The sequence below is a fragment of the Protopterus annectens genome, chromosome 10.part0 (assembly GCF_019279795.1).
Source record: "Protopterus annectens isolate FY-2018-M chromosome 10.part0, PAN1.0, whole genome shotgun sequence".
NCBI classification, from domain to species: Eukaryota; Metazoa; Chordata; order Ceratodontiformes; family Protopteridae; genus Protopterus; species Protopterus annectens.
This window is the reverse complement of record NC_056744.1, coordinates 1,432,342,884-1,432,358,358: the sequence shown is the minus strand read 5'-3', so window position 1 is coordinate 1,432,358,358 and position 15,475 is coordinate 1,432,342,884. Positions and strand designations below refer to the sequence as shown.

Below are 15,475 nucleotides of genomic sequence, written 5' to 3'. Positions count from 1 at the left end.
AGGTTTGTAGACAGTTTTTGGTCACTGGATCACAATGACTGACTGGGAGCATAGTTGTGCAGAATATTTTTTTAGTGCTGGACAGGCAGACGGATGCTGGATAATTTTATTAGTAGTAAGAAGTTGTGCATATGTTAGTTGATGAGGCAGTTCTAACCAATTTGGGCTTTTCAGTGCTGTACAGTGTGGGTTCTGAAAGGGGTATGTGCTGCAAATTTAGCAACTTTGTTATAGCATTGTTCCAGTTTTAATATTTGTTAAGCCTGGAGATTAGTAAGGATGGCAACACTATAAAAAAAGAACGGGGAGGAAATAAGCAGTGGTACATGTACCTTTAGTTATGTTGGTGAGAACGTTTTTGGCTTTGTAAAGCATCCTTACTTTTTTATGAGTTTTTCTTATACAATTTTGTATATGCAGGTCGAACGTAAGATTATCATCCACTATCAGCCCTACTAGTTTGTTAAGAGAAGTGACTTCAATGGCTGTATTATCAAGAGAGAGGACTTTAAATTTTGTTTTTTCACAACAGAGGGATTTCACAAGAGACTTTCAATCACAGAGCAGGCATGTATTTAACTGACTAAAGTTAATACACAGCAAGGTTCTTCATGATAAATATGCTTACATTAAACACTGACAAAATTCTCAGTAAACCTGTAGGTGTAGGGACTTGTGGCAGAGCTCCTGCAATATTGAGGTCAGATGTAGTGACGGCAGGCTCTGCTCTATGAAGGAAGATAGTGACTGAGTGTATTATAGGTTCATAGGTTACAGCATTTATTGGGTATATTTCTCCTCAGTTAAATAATAAAAAAAACAGTACAGGGTTAAGTGGTGGCTAGCACATTAACTTTCACTTGTTTAGATTGTAGTAGTTAGCTAATTTTGGTCCAAGGTTTAAGTAACATAGATTAGTTAAGGGCTTGGTGATTCAATGTTCTGCTCCCAACAGTATTTTCCTTTTAATAACACAGTTATTCTGTTGCTGCATGTGGGATTTGGGTATATATGTCAATAACATAATTCTATATTGTGCAATGTCACTGGCTAAGATTTTCTTCCCCACTTGTGGTGAATATATATGATTGCTGTTTTAAACATGGGACCCCCATCTTTAAGGAAGGATGTGAAATAAAAGCTCATTCTCTTTATTCTTACCACTTTCCTAACAGCAAAAAGCTATTTACCCAATCTTTTCATTTAAATGAATATGCCTTGGTAATCTATACACAATGTCAGAGAAAACAGTGAAAATAATTTACTTGAAATATATTCCAGTATATTAATAATGTGCAATATATGTCTGTAGCCACCTCACATGACTTCCTCAGGGTAATATCATTTGCCCATCTGGACAAAAATGGACTCATGAAGTCATTGTGATCTTTCATTTTTTTCTAAAGCACCATGGATGTGTCCAATCCTAGGAAATGGAAAAAATGCAAGAATTCTCTTGTAGTTAATTCTTTCAACAATGGTATGGCTCACAGACATTCAGTACTCAGTTGCCTACAAATAAGCCAATTTTCTTGCTCCTTTTTTGGACATCTTCTGTTATTAGTTCATCAATTAACAGAAACCGTTACAGTGTACAATTTGCAACACACACCACAGTCTCTGTCTCTTCCCTCACTTGGATCCCCCACTTCCAAAATACTTCAATGCCATTACAGAATGCATGTATTAAGTATGTATTAAGTCCTGGTGTCTAGCGTATTCCTCACCCCAGATTCCCATTATGCTGTCAATGTCATTATGGCACTTTAATGAGTCACCCCTGGCTCCCCCCTTCCAATCTACATATTACCACTGGGATCAGTAGAGGGGAACCACTACTGATGCCCACACTATCACAGGTGCCATTACGACACTTTAGAAAGTGTCCACTGGTTCCCCATCCCTGTTATGCTGGTTTGTGCCTTAAGGCACTTTATGGAGCAATCCATAGTGTCTAGTGTACTCCACCCACCCCAATCCCTACAGTAACTCTGATGCCAGTAAGGCATTTTGAAATGTTCTCCCTGGTGTTCGGGGGATCCCCCCATTCCACAATCTCAGTTTTGATACCGGTGCTGTTATGGCTCTTTTAGGGTAAGTCTTAGTGTCTAGTGGCTCACCCCAACCACGTTCATATTTGGTGGCTGAAAGTACAGTTGTGTAAAATCTTACATGACAGTAGACATCCTTCTCCTCACTGTTACAGTATTCTTTACCCTGCCAAGGGTAGCCTGACATCCGGCAAGTATAACAAAGCCTTTAGGTTGTGATGGGTACACTATGTCACATGTATGCTCCCCACAGATGGCATGGGGCGTAACAGAGACATCCAAACATTTCATCCTCAGAACTGAACAGCCCCAGTAGGAATAACAGTCTAAGGGTACTACCAGATCACATCCACAAGGAAAAAATGATCGGGGGGGGGGAGCAAATACCGAAACAGTGAAGAGAAGGACATCTACTGTTATGCTAAGATCTTCCACAACAGTACTACGTCCTTCCATATGAATGTTGTAGTATTCTTTTGGCAGAGTACAATAGCTCAGGAAGAACTTTGGGAGGAGGAAGGGCCAGCAGAGCCCTCAAGAAAGCCATAAGAATGACCCTGGCAAAACCAACTCTAGCTCTAAAAATCGCATCTAACTTGTAGTGCTTGGTAAAAGTATGCACAGAAGACCAGGTAACTAACTACCTTAAGAATAGAATTAGTATCAAAACCCTTGAAAAAAGCACCAGAAGAGACATCAGTCCTAGTAGAATGAGCCTTAACAGAAGAAGGAAGGCTCTACCCATGAAAACAATAATAAAAAGGAAATGGCTTTGGATATTCAAGAAGAAATGACTTGTTTGGAAGCAGCCACACCTAAAGATCTAGGATGAACGGAAACAAAAATCTGCTCAGATTTATAAATGGCTTTAGTTTTATCCAAATATCTGAGCTTTCTATGCAAATCCAAGGTGTGAAGAACCTTCTCACTAGCAGACTGTGGAGAAGGGAAAAAAGTGAGCAAATAAATAAACTGATAGAGAGACAACTCATTAACCACCATGGGCATAAAAGAAGGATTAATACAAAGAGACACCCTGTCCTTATGAAAAAACAAAAAGGAGGAACAGCCATAAGTTCTTGAAGCTCAGGCACCCATCTTGCAGAGGTAAGGGCCAAGAACGATGCTGTAAAGAAGCTGAAGCAGCAGGCTTAAAAGGCGCCTGAATCAATTTTTCCAAAACAAAATTAAGGTGTCCCAGGAAGGAGGAACAGGCTTCCTGGGAGGCCTAATATGAAGGGTGCCTTTAAGGAACTGTTTGGCTTCAAATCTAGAAGCCAAAGGGGGGAGTCAAAGACAGACCAGCAGAAATAGCTGACAGGTGGGATTTAATAGAAGAATATGCCAACCCAGCATTGAGCAATTCACACAAATAAGACAGAACCAAAGGAACTGCCACAATAAGTGGATCCAGGTTACAAGAAAGACATCAGACAGAAAATCTTTTCCACTTGGACAAATAAGATTTTCTAGTAGTGAGCTTCCTGGCCTCCTGCAGGACCCACACCAAGTCCTCGGAAAAAATATGCTTGAAATGGATCAAAACCCTATTACCCACACTGTCGGTTGAAGAGTGAACAGGTGGGGATGGATGAGAGATCCCTTGTCTTATGTGAATAAGTCCACCCTGTGAGGTAACTTGTGATGACTGCCCTTGGCTATGCAGATGAACAGGGAATTAATGTTGTCTGGGCCAACACAGTGTCAACAACTAGATTTTGGGAGCATCCTATTTTATCTTGAGCAGGACCTTCTGAATGAGAGGAAGGGGAGTGAAGACATAAAGAAACATCCCCTTCCAAGAAAAAGATAGGGTGTCCACCTTCCAAGCGAGAGGATATGGGACTCTGATACAAAAGAGAGGACAGGAAGTTGCCTGTTTAGAGGGGAGGCAAAGAGATCTACTAAAGTAGCATCCCACTGGTGGACAGTGTCCAGAAATGCATCGCTGTGAAGCATCTACTCGTGGGACTGTTATGAACCTGCTCGCAGAGACTCTGCCACTATGTTCTGATCTGTGGGAATATAAACTGCCGGAAGGGTCATCTGATACTGGACAGCTACATCCCAAACCTGAAGAGAGAGTCTGCACAGGATACAAGACCTTGTTCCTCCTTGCTTGTTGATATACCACATCACTGTGGTATTGTCTATGAGAATTCTGAGGGGCTCTTGGAGGAAAAGAGAATGAAAGGCCTGAAGAACAAGAGGAAGAGCTCTCATCCTGACATTGATGTGGTCCTTTCTTTTTTTGAAGAGTCCAAAGGTCCTGCACATTCAGAGGGCTGAAGGAGGCCCCCATCCCACATTCAAGGCATCTGTGAAGAGTTTCTAAAAGGGGACTGGAGGTTGAAAAGGGAGCCCCCTGGGTTGAGGGGCAACTGATGAATCCACCACTGATGTTCCAGCTTGAGACATGGAAGGAAAGAACTAGAAAATCTAAAGGATGAGAATGTTAAAGCCAAAATGACTTTAGAAACCACTGGAGCTTTCTCATATGGAGCCTGGTCACAGGAAGTGCAGGAATGGTGGAAGTCATGTAACCCAGAGACCTTAGAAACTCCCTGGTTGTAATTAGAAGCCAGAGGAAGAAGGGATTGAAAGTAAGCAATCAGTGTTAAAGTCTTGGGAGGAGGCATGGATGCCAGCGTTGGAACAGTCTAGCCTGCACCTTAGGAAAACATGATCCTGAGAAGGAGTCAGGAATGATTTCTGGAAATTTACAGTAAATCCCAGGAGGCAAACAGCAAAGTGAAGATGCTGAATTAAAATCTCTGGAGAAGAGGCCTGAATGAGCAGGTCCATCCATGTAAGGAAAGATCTGTATCCCCTACATCTGTAGAAAGCAATCACAGGAGCAAAGTATTCTGTGAAGACCCTTGGGGCAGGAGAGAGGCCAAAGGGCAAAGCAGAGAAATGAAAATGCCAGGAAACAACAGAGAAACATAAAACTTGCTGAAAAGGGGATGAATAGAATATAGAGATAAGCATCCTTGAGATCCAGGGAAACTATAAAAGCCTGAGGAAGTAGAACAGGAAACAAGGTTTGAAAGAATAGCATTTGAAAGGAAGGACCTTTCAAGAAGCTGTTTTGTTGAGAAAGAGATCCAAAATGGGTCTCCAACTGCCTTTTTTCCTTGGGAACAAGAACATTCTGGAGTAAAACCCTTTCCCCCTCTGAGGAGTTGGAACTTCCTGAACTGCTCCCCAAGCCAACAGGCCCTGAAGTACCTCTGGAAAAAAGGGCAGTTGTTCCTGAATAGTCTGTGGATTGCATAAAAATGGGGAAAAGAGATTGATTTCCAGACCATGAAATACCCCAGGGGAATTATAGAAAGAATCCATGAGTCTTGAGAGACCTGTAACCAAACAGGATAAGACACGGAAAGATGAAGAGAGAGAGAGAGAGAGAAAAGCCTGTTCATCTGAAGCGGACATCTGGAAGGCATCCATGTACATGAGTGAATTATGATCCATGCCAGCCTATGATGTGGTTGCAGCAGAGGAGTCCAACAGAGAAACCAGATGGTTGTCTAGGCTTTCACTAGTCTCAAGAGAGATGTCCGGTGAAGGCAGCACTGCAGAAGAAACAGACTGAGCTTTTTTGGTCATCTTCTTTGAGAAGGCGGACCCTTGGGCCAGGATAATCTTTCTATGTTGTCTTTAGCTAACAATTTAAGATGCTGGTTTTCTAAATAAATAGCTGAGGAGGAGAGCGGACTATGCAACATCTTAGGGACAAAGGCCTGGACATCAGCACAAGATGTATGGCTGTGGGAAGACCTAGGCAACATAAATATTGCTCATGATGATCTTTATGGGGAATCTGCCTCCCGGACTGGCATTTCAACTTTCTGGATGACAGAAACCCAACACTCAAACAATGTCAAAAAAAAAAAGAGAGAGATAAGATAACAAAAACCCTGACAGGGCACTAATCTGAAAGTGGCTAGGCAATCAGCAGATGAATGAGCGTACAGACCAACAATCAAAGATGGCGTTTGGATTGCTGGCAAGGAAGTTCTGTGGATGGTACATCTGGATATCACCTTTATGTCCTACACTGTGCATGGGAAGCATAGTTGTGACATACAGCAAACTCATGGCAACCTAAAAGCTTTGGTATACTGGCTGGACATTGGGCTACCCTTGGCAAGGGATTCATAATGTACTGAATACTGCAACAGTGATATGGAAAACCATCACAGTCTTTTGGCAGTGTCTGTTACTGTGACATGGTGGGGCTGTCCATGCTAATCCTCATGACTAAGCACTTTCTTGAACTGCATAGCTTTGTAGACAGCTTCCTCGGGCAGGTTCTGGGGAGACAGCACATGCCTCTATCCAAGAATGCCTCATTAGCATTCAGCACGACCACAAGGTCAGCCCATCGCGAAGTTGCATGTCTTCATATTAGAGGGGCATGCAGGACCATGTAACGGTGCTTGCTGAATGCTAAAAGTTACCTTTATGAAATCAGCTCTCTGTATTACTTGTTTGTATAGCATACGTTACATCCAGTACTTATCTTTTTGTTTTTCCCCACCTGATTTTTTTTTAAAATTTGTTCAGTGTCACTTTACTTTTGCCCATACTTTTAACAACTGTGCCATTCTTTCTCTTTTTTCTTAGTGTCTGAGATACTTCTGCCCTTTTTTCATTTCTTATTGAGGTATTTCAACCTATGGCTCTACGTTAAATAAGGATTTATTATCCCCCTCAAACATCTTGTTTATAACTTTTAGTATTGAATGATAAGGAATGACTTCCTTGTCCTTATCCCAACAAGCTATACTAAAATGTTTCATTAGTTTTGAGTTTTTCTGCACTTCTTTTTTTCTCCTCTTTAGGTCTCTCTTCCATTCTTCCACATAGCAATTGTCCTCCAAAAAGACAATGCTGTAGTGGCACAAGCTGCTCCATGCCAGTTCCTTAGTATTAATCATGTTCAAGATATCTGGTTACTTGTCACAACAGAAACACAGTTGTTTACCACATTCTGTTGTTTTTAAGGTGTATTCCACACTTGTTGCACCAGAACATCATTTAGAGTATAGCTATTTTGTTCTTCCCTTATCACAATGAAAATTGATGCATCTGGTACTGTGCCTAAAATATGTACCTATTACCAAAACGCTATATCCTCCTCCCACCCCAAAATTCATACAAGACATGAAATAAAATAATGAAAAAAGAAAGAGTTTTGGCTATAAAATGTCAAGTATTGAAGTGCCCTGGTGCAGCTAGAAGCATACAGCAACAATGGTTCACCACACTAAGCTTCAGACAGCTTTACATAAGTCAGAAATCAAAGCTGCCTCTAACAAAAGGCTGTTGCTTAAATACTAGAGAATTAAGGTGCAAGTTTGTACTGGGACAGCATTCTAGCTTCCCCACTAACTTCACACAAAACATGAAGTAAAATAATATGAAACAAATAGCTTTAGCAGTAAAATGTTAGACACTCAATCCCCCAGTACAGCTAAAAGCATAAAGCAAAAGCAATTTTTATACACAAGCTTCTGACAGCTTTAAAAAAAAAGCCAGAAAATCAAAAAATGATACCCACTAAGGGGCCAGACTCAGAGGACGATGCTGTAATAAGCCTTTGCTACCTCTGTCATGCCGTACAACAGGCTGCAGGGACAAGGACAACTTAGTCGCTTCTCTGTGGAGAGAACAGGCTCCAGCATCAATGAAGCAAAGTACACTTGGGGGTATCTAATGTAAACTGGTTTAAATGTTTAGCAAATGCTGCCAGTTGACTAGTCATCAGGAACCCCAGCAATGAATGCTGCAGGAGTAGTACACAGAAATTAACACTACAGGGATCAACATTGACTCTGGTACTGAGGTTTCAATCCCAATGATCAGGGCTAACATGGTCATCAATAAAAGAGTCATAATGGCAGAACAACTACAGATATAGTGAAACAAATGTGAATGATGTCTAAAAAGCACGGTCTTCCTTTATGAATCAAAACTGACTCCAGCATGATCACCGATGTTGTATGGGTCATTGCTGGCTGTCTGAAAATCAGTGCCAATGACAATGATGACAGTAAAGAAAGCCTCAACAATCTATACTTGCAGAAAACTTGAGATATTGAGCTGCATAAATGCCCCTCTCACTCTCCCGACATGATGCACACAGGTTTTCTTAGCACTCAACAGGCACCACCACAAACTTGTCATAATCAACTCTGGGTAGGCAGGACAGAAACTCTCTGATAAGCAGACCTACGACTCAAAATTTGACAAACTTTTTTGTCAGCCAAGCTTATTAAAATGAGGCTTTACCAACAGATAAACACAAAAAATTGTTTCAGCCACCTTTACAGTAATTTTCTGGACACCCTCAAGCACTTTTTCAGTAGACATACATACTGGAAAGGAGGACTGCATTTGAGGCTTGGACGTTTTGTGGGGTTTCAGCATCTTATGGGCCTTAGAATTAAATGTGGAACACTTTGGTTCCAATGACCCAGACCTAAAAGAAGTTAAAGATGAAGACACTGATTCCATGATCACAGATGATTCCATCTGACCTTGAGTAGACAATAACTTCTCAGACACAAGGTTTTAACTAATACTTTCTATTACACCAAGTACTAACTTTAAAAGCAAGAAAAACGGCACAGTTAAAATTATCGTGCCCTTTTCTCAAACATTAGACAGTAGTCACGTTTGTCTTGATGAAGAATTTTATTCCAGCAAGCACATGTTTTAAATGAACAGCCCACTCTTACCAACAATGAAGAAACAACATGTGCATACAACAAGAAAGAATAGTTGTGTAAAATCTTACTATAACCATAGATGTCCTCTTCTATATACTGCAGTACTCATCACATAAGGGAGTCCGCCTCCGGCTGATTCATACGTCTGGCGAGTATCCAAAAGTCTACATCCTACAGCAAGGTACATGCTATGCAGCACAACATCACATGTACATCAGCCATAAAGAAATGTCAGGTAGAAAGCACACCTACTTCAGAACTGTAAGCAGCCCAGCACCAGCCTGAGATCCTATCTGAGAAACATATCAGCAGGAAAAAACTAGGCAAGCATCAGGGGGAAGACAGAGGGGGAGAGCAATCCTGCAGCATATAGAGAACATCATCTATGGTTGTGGCAAGATTTTACACAACTATCCTATGTCCTTCTATTCATATGCTGCAGTATTCATCACATAAGGGAGAATGCCAAAGCTCAAGCTTGGGGCAGGTTGGGAGGAGGATAAGCAGATGCTTTTTCTGCAAATCTATGTACAATTACTCTGGCAAACTCAGCTCTGGACTTGGATATGGTGTCAGCCTTGTATGGTTTAGTGAAAGTATGGACAGAAGACCTGGTGGCTGCCTCCAGGATAGAGCCGGTGTCCAAATCTCTAAAGAATGTCACCGAGGAAGTGACTGCTCTCATAGAGTAAGCCTTCAATGGCAAAGTAAGGCTCTTACCATTAGGCAGACAGCAAAAAGAAATAGCTTTGTTAATCCATTTGGAAATAGTTTGCTTGGAAACTGACTGACCCAGAGCCCTTGGGTAGTAAGAGACAAACAGGCATTCAGTCTTGCGTACAAGTTTGGCTTTGCCAAGATAGTATCTGGAGTTCTCTGTGTACATCCAAGGTATGCAAGATTCTCTCACTGGGGCACTGAGGAGGAAGGAAAAAAGTAGGCAGGTTAATAGACTGATTAAGGGACAACTCATTTACCACTTTGGCGATAAAGGAAGGATTAGTACGCAGGGACACACTGTCTCTATGAAAGACAGTGAAGGGGGGAATTGGAAATCAGGGCTTGTAACTCTGAAACCCTTCTGGCAGAGGTAATGGCCACTAACAAAACAGTTTCTGAAGTGCAATCCTGCAGGGAAGAAGAGCTTGCTGGTTCAAATGCTCCAGCTATAAGCTTCTCTAACACAGAATTGAGAGCTCAAGGAGGAGGCATTGGTTTCCTTGGTGGTCTGACATGAAGGACACCTTTTAGTAACAGTTTAACCTCTCACCTGGAGGCTAATGATGGAGACAAAGGCAGACATCAGAGATGGCTGAAAGGTGAGCCTTCACCGAAGAGTAGGACAACCCAGCCCCTCAACAATTCACACAGATAGGATAAGACTACTGGATCATCAACTGACAGTGGCTGTAGGTCCTTTTTGTGACACCAGATGGAAAACCTTTTCCATCTGGAAATATAGGATTTCCTAGTAGTGGGTTTTCTGGCCTCCTGCAGAACTTGTAGCACGTCCTCTGGAAATAGGTGTCTATAGAGGATTAAAACCCTATCACTCACAAGGTCAGGTTCAGGGTTGACACTTGTGGATGCACTACGGTCCCCTTGTCCTGCGTGAGTAGATCCATCCTGCCGGGTAACTTGTGATAACTGCCCCTGGCTAGGTGCAGGAGAAGGGGAAACCAGTGCTGCCTTGGCCAAAAGGGAGTCACAAACAAGACTTCTGGCTGATCCTGCTGAATCTTCAGTAGGACCTTTTGTAGGACAGGCAAGGGAGGGAATGCATACAGAAACATCCCCTTCCAAGAGAAAGAGTGTGTCCACCCTTCCAGACCAGGGGACGTAGGACCCTGGCACAAAATTTTGGAAGTTGTCTGTTCAAGGGGGAGGCAAAGAGATCTACCTGAGGAGTATCCCAGCAACGGATTAGGCCCAGAAACAGATCCCTGTGCAACATCCATTCATGGGATTGGGTCATGGACCTCCTCAAAGAGTCTTACACTATATTCTGAGCTGAGGGGAGCTAAATCTCCTGAAAGATAATTGTTTTTTTTAGGGATAATTCCCAAGCGACTAGAGCTAGTCTGCATAGACTGTAAGATTTCGTCCCTCCCTGCTTGTTGATGTACAAAAGGGCTATGGTGCTGTCTATGAACCACCTCTGTACTCCCAAGAACTAGGCTGCTTTTGAAGATTTGAAGGGCATAACCTAGGGCCCTCATCTGCTTTACACTGATATGTTCATGTGCCTGTTTGGGAGACCAAACATCTCTGACCCTCCAGGCATGAAGAGTTGCACCTAACCTGTGGCTGAAGCATCTGTGAATAGCTCTAGAGAAGGAAGGGGTTGGTTGTAAGGGCTGACCAGGGTTTTTGGTAACATGTAGGATCCACCAATCTGGTTCCCTTCTTATGCAAGGAAGGAGTGGAATCAAGAACGCTAAAGGATGTGAGTGTTGCATCCAAACAGCTCTTAGACACCATTGAAACTTCATGTGTAGTTTTGCTAAGGGTATCATGTAGATGGTGGATGCCACATACCCCAGGAAACATAGGAAGTCCCCGTCTGACAATGACTGTAGGGGAAGAATGCTCTGAAAATAGGAAGTCATGAACAGCACCTACTCTGCGGGTAAAGAGGCTAACATTTTGTCTGTCTGTATCCTGCATCCCAGAAAAATGTGATCTTGTGAATGGGTGAGAAAGGACGTCTGGACGTTTATAGTGAACCCTAAACTCTCTAGAAGGGCAATAGTGAAGGAAAGATTTTCCTGAAGAAGTCCTGGGGACTGTGCCTGAATCAAAAGGTCATCAAGGTAAGGGAAGATTTGAATTCCCTGGATTCTACAAAATGCTATAATGCAAGGAAGCAACAGAAAAACGTAAAAAATCTCCTGAACTGTGGGTGGATGGGGATGTGAAGATAAGCATAAGACACAAATGAATGCCTGGGGAAGAATGAGAGGGAGAAGGGAAGGCAAAGTCAACATAAGAAAAGACAGGACTTTGAGAAAGGTGTTTAAATGGGAAAGGTCCAGGATGGGTCTCCAAGGGCCATCCTTTCTGAGGAACATGAACCTCCTGGAGTAAAATCCTTTTCCTTGATGGGAAGTGGGAACCTCTTGGATAGTCCCCTGTGACAGCAGGTCTGAGTTGACCTGAGGAAAGAAACCCAACTGATCTTTGGGGGGAGGGGGGAGGGTGGGAAGCCTCTGAATGAGGGATATTTTTCCAGAGCATGAAATACCCTGTCTTGATAATGGAGTGGACCCAAGAGTTCTGGGTGATTATTGTCCAAGCAGCAAGAGATAGATTGAGAAGAAGAGACAGGGGAGTGGATGGCCCTGGAGGCTGGTAGGCACAGGCTACCTGGCTTAAGCTGGGACTGAAAGGACTGTTTTAAAGCAAGAGCGGCAGGAGCAGACTTGGAAGAGACTGGCTTACTAGGTCCCCTTTTACATTCAGAAGAAGAGGGCAGGGATGGTTTTCTTACAAAGGCAGTGTTAACTGGGCAATTCCTTTGGAAACGTGGTACTGGAGATACAAGAATACATTTAAGGTCCTGTAACTCCTTCCCTTTCTCCTGCAAAGTTTAAGAGTTCTGCTGCCAAACTACCAAATAAGGCTTTGTTATTTAGGGGTGTGTCCATCAACTTGGCCTTGAAATCCTCATGCAAAAGTTGTAGCCTGAGCCAGGAGTATCTTCTTAGGACCAACCCAGTGGCAGCTGCCCTAGCAGAAGCAATAGCAGCATCACAACTGAACTTCATGGAGTGTCTACTGTCTTTTGTAGATGAATTGAGGATAGCTGCCAACTGAGATTTAGCTGGGTAATTAGGGATGTCTGCCAAAAGTTTCCCTGCATCAGCAAGAAGAGTCATGGAGTACTCTGCCATGTGGGTTTGATAATTAATTGCCCAGAAGGCCAAAGTGGCAGTGGTGTAAACCTTTTCCCCCAAAATGTTCCATGACCTTAGGCTCCTTCTCCATAAAAACAGATATGGTAGATGGGTCAGCAGAAGGAGCCTTGAATAGGAACTTGGAATATTCGGGTACCTTACACAACCTGTATGGATGGTTAGGGGTAAGTAGGCTGTACATTTGGACATTGGGAACAGCCGAGAAGGCATCTGGAAAACCAGGCAGGACTGGAGGGATTGCAGGAGATGGGGAATCTGCGAGAGGTCATAGTAACTCTTCTGTACGTCTGAAACTTGGGAACAAGTCCCATTTGAAAAAAATCTTTCATTTTAAGAATGGTCTGTCCAAAAGAAATATCCTCCCCAAGAAAATATGTACCATTAGATTCCTCCTCTGCAGAGGCATACCCTAGGAGGGGAAGCTATCGGTGTGGAGTAGGCCACAGACTCCTTTCCAGAAAAATCCTTTTGTTCTGAAGAGGTGTCAGCACAGCTGTCCTACTTAAAGACAGTAAAATGGGAAAAGGCCTGCAGAGGAACAGAAGGAGAAGATTGGCGAACGACCATGAAGGTATTAAAGAGGTTTGAGGAAAAAGCTTGCCAATCAGGAGCTGCTGCAATGGTGCAGGAGAAACATGTTTTGTTTTCGCCTTCTTCTTTTTAAGAGCTTTCATATGGTGGGAGGTGGATGGGCCCAACATCAGCCTACATTCGATGATACTTGTAAGCACATCTTGATGCACAGTGATTTGTGTGACTCCGCGAGGGCCTTCGGAGATAACGAACCTAGGTTCCTCCCCCTTTTCGTCTGGATTAGATGCCTGCATTTCCCTTGCAAACGTGCCAGTGGACTCCTTCAGGGCTTCCCCTGTGATACCTGCTGAAGGTACATCACCACCTACAGCACAGCCTCCGGGCCTACATCAGCCACAGGAGAAACAGCTGGAAGAGATGGCATAGCTGAAAGTTCAGGCTGCAATTTCTTGGCCTTTTTTGGTAAGAGCTCAATTCAAATGACCTAACGTCACTTCCACCTCCCATGCTAGGTGCTGTATAGTTTAAGAGACATTAAATGACACCTGAAGGTCTTGGGGCAGAGGACTTGCAAATAGCGCACTCAGTGTGGTCATGGTTTGGATCTAGACATAAAAGGCAAAGATTGTGGGTGTCTTTATGTGGAATCGGCCTTCCATGCTGACACTTGGCCTTCCTAGCTGACATGAAATCCAACAAACCAGCAGCAGCAAAAAATCTAAGAAAAAAACCCAAACGGGTACTTACTTGGTAACTGGTACACAACTATTCTGGCGAGCGAACGTCTGGAGCAGGCGATCGGACAGGTGGCAGAAAAGTTCTGAGGTAGGTGCATGCTGATGTCCACTTTAAACCAAACATCTCTTTACGGCCAATGTACACGGGATGTTGTGAGGTGTAGCACGTACCTCACAGTAGCATGTAGACTTTTGGATACTGGCCAGATGTACGAGTCTGCCGGAGGTGGACTCCCTTATGTGATGAGTACTGCAGCATATGAATAAAAGGGCATCATTTAAGAATACACACCCTCACACATGCACACACAGTTCAAAAAGAAAGGTCCCAAATAAGAGTGGACAAAATCCCTCTAAAACCTGAAAAGATTTAGATTAACAAGTTGGAAAGTAAGTCATAAAGAATGCTGGCAAAAATATAGCTATTTGTGAAGTCTGCATGAATGTTTACCACTGAAATGTAAAATCAAGTGGTCTGTGGCCAATATTCATGCAACAATGAGTGCTGCAACAGAGATGCAGCCATGAATGGCACCATGAGACTTACTGGGATAGTGGGGAAGGACCAAAGTAGCCTGGAAAAATTTTAAATGCCAAACTATCCCAATAACTGCCAGACCTAGTCATACTGTTACTGAGGATGGATTTTATCTTACAACATAAATTACTTATTTTTTGTTATGAAGAATTAATATGTTTGCTGTCTAAGTAAGACTTGAATGAAAATTCGGTACACATGGTAGAATAAAACTAGATAAATTTCTTCTTTCTTAAACCTGGTGAAAAGTGTATCCTGCAAACATGATAAGAACTACTGCTTGCTTACCGGTTAAGGAACTGTTCTGTAAGGTTCTGTTGTTGCTGCTGGGGCTGTTCTATACCATCCTCCTGATTCACTCCTCCCTCCAGCAGCATCTGCTGATACAGCTGCCTCTGCTGTTCCTTCTGCTCCAAATGCTGTTGATAACGCATTCTTTGTCGATAATACTCTTGAAAATGTTCATTTGACTCTCGAAGCTTAAAAAGAAGTTAGGCACAAAAACAATTATTTACACATGAGGACAAAGTACACTTGTGTGCACTTACCATACATGTAGATGTTCAAATGTATTCACAGTTGTAGTCATCACACTTGGGATATCTGCCTGCAGGTAGCCCTCAGTCGGCCTGAATACCAGAGACTTCATCTTCGTGCATCGGATGCTGTCGCTTCCATGACATCAGGTTGTCAGGGGTATAAGAACAGGCAATCGACATCATTACATCAGTTTTTTTCTTGCCCCAAATGTCAGGAGCCTCCAAATAGGAAGCTATGATCTGGTGTTGAAAACACCACCAGTAAAAAGTAAATACCAATAGCAGTAATAATAGCCATAGATAGGATAGATAAGATATAGACAGAGCAAGGGAGCTGGAGGGATGGAAACCAGGACTGCAACAGTGAATACACTCGAACATCTACATTTATGGTACATGTACACAACTGTATTATCTTC

General features: G+C 42.8%; 1 protein-coding gene across 1 annotated transcript in view; it reads right to left on the bottom strand.

Moving 5' to 3' along the window:
* Positions 1–15,475, bottom strand: part of WDR47 (WD repeat domain 47) — a 2,078,858-nt gene that overhangs the window by 1,235,267 nt on the left and 828,116 nt on the right. The window contains exon 7 of the mRNA XM_044086053.1: positions 14,806–14,996. Within this exon, the coding sequence (XP_043941988.1) occupies positions 14,806–14,996 (191 nt within the window). The remainder of the gene's footprint in view (positions 1–14,805; positions 14,997–15,475) is intronic.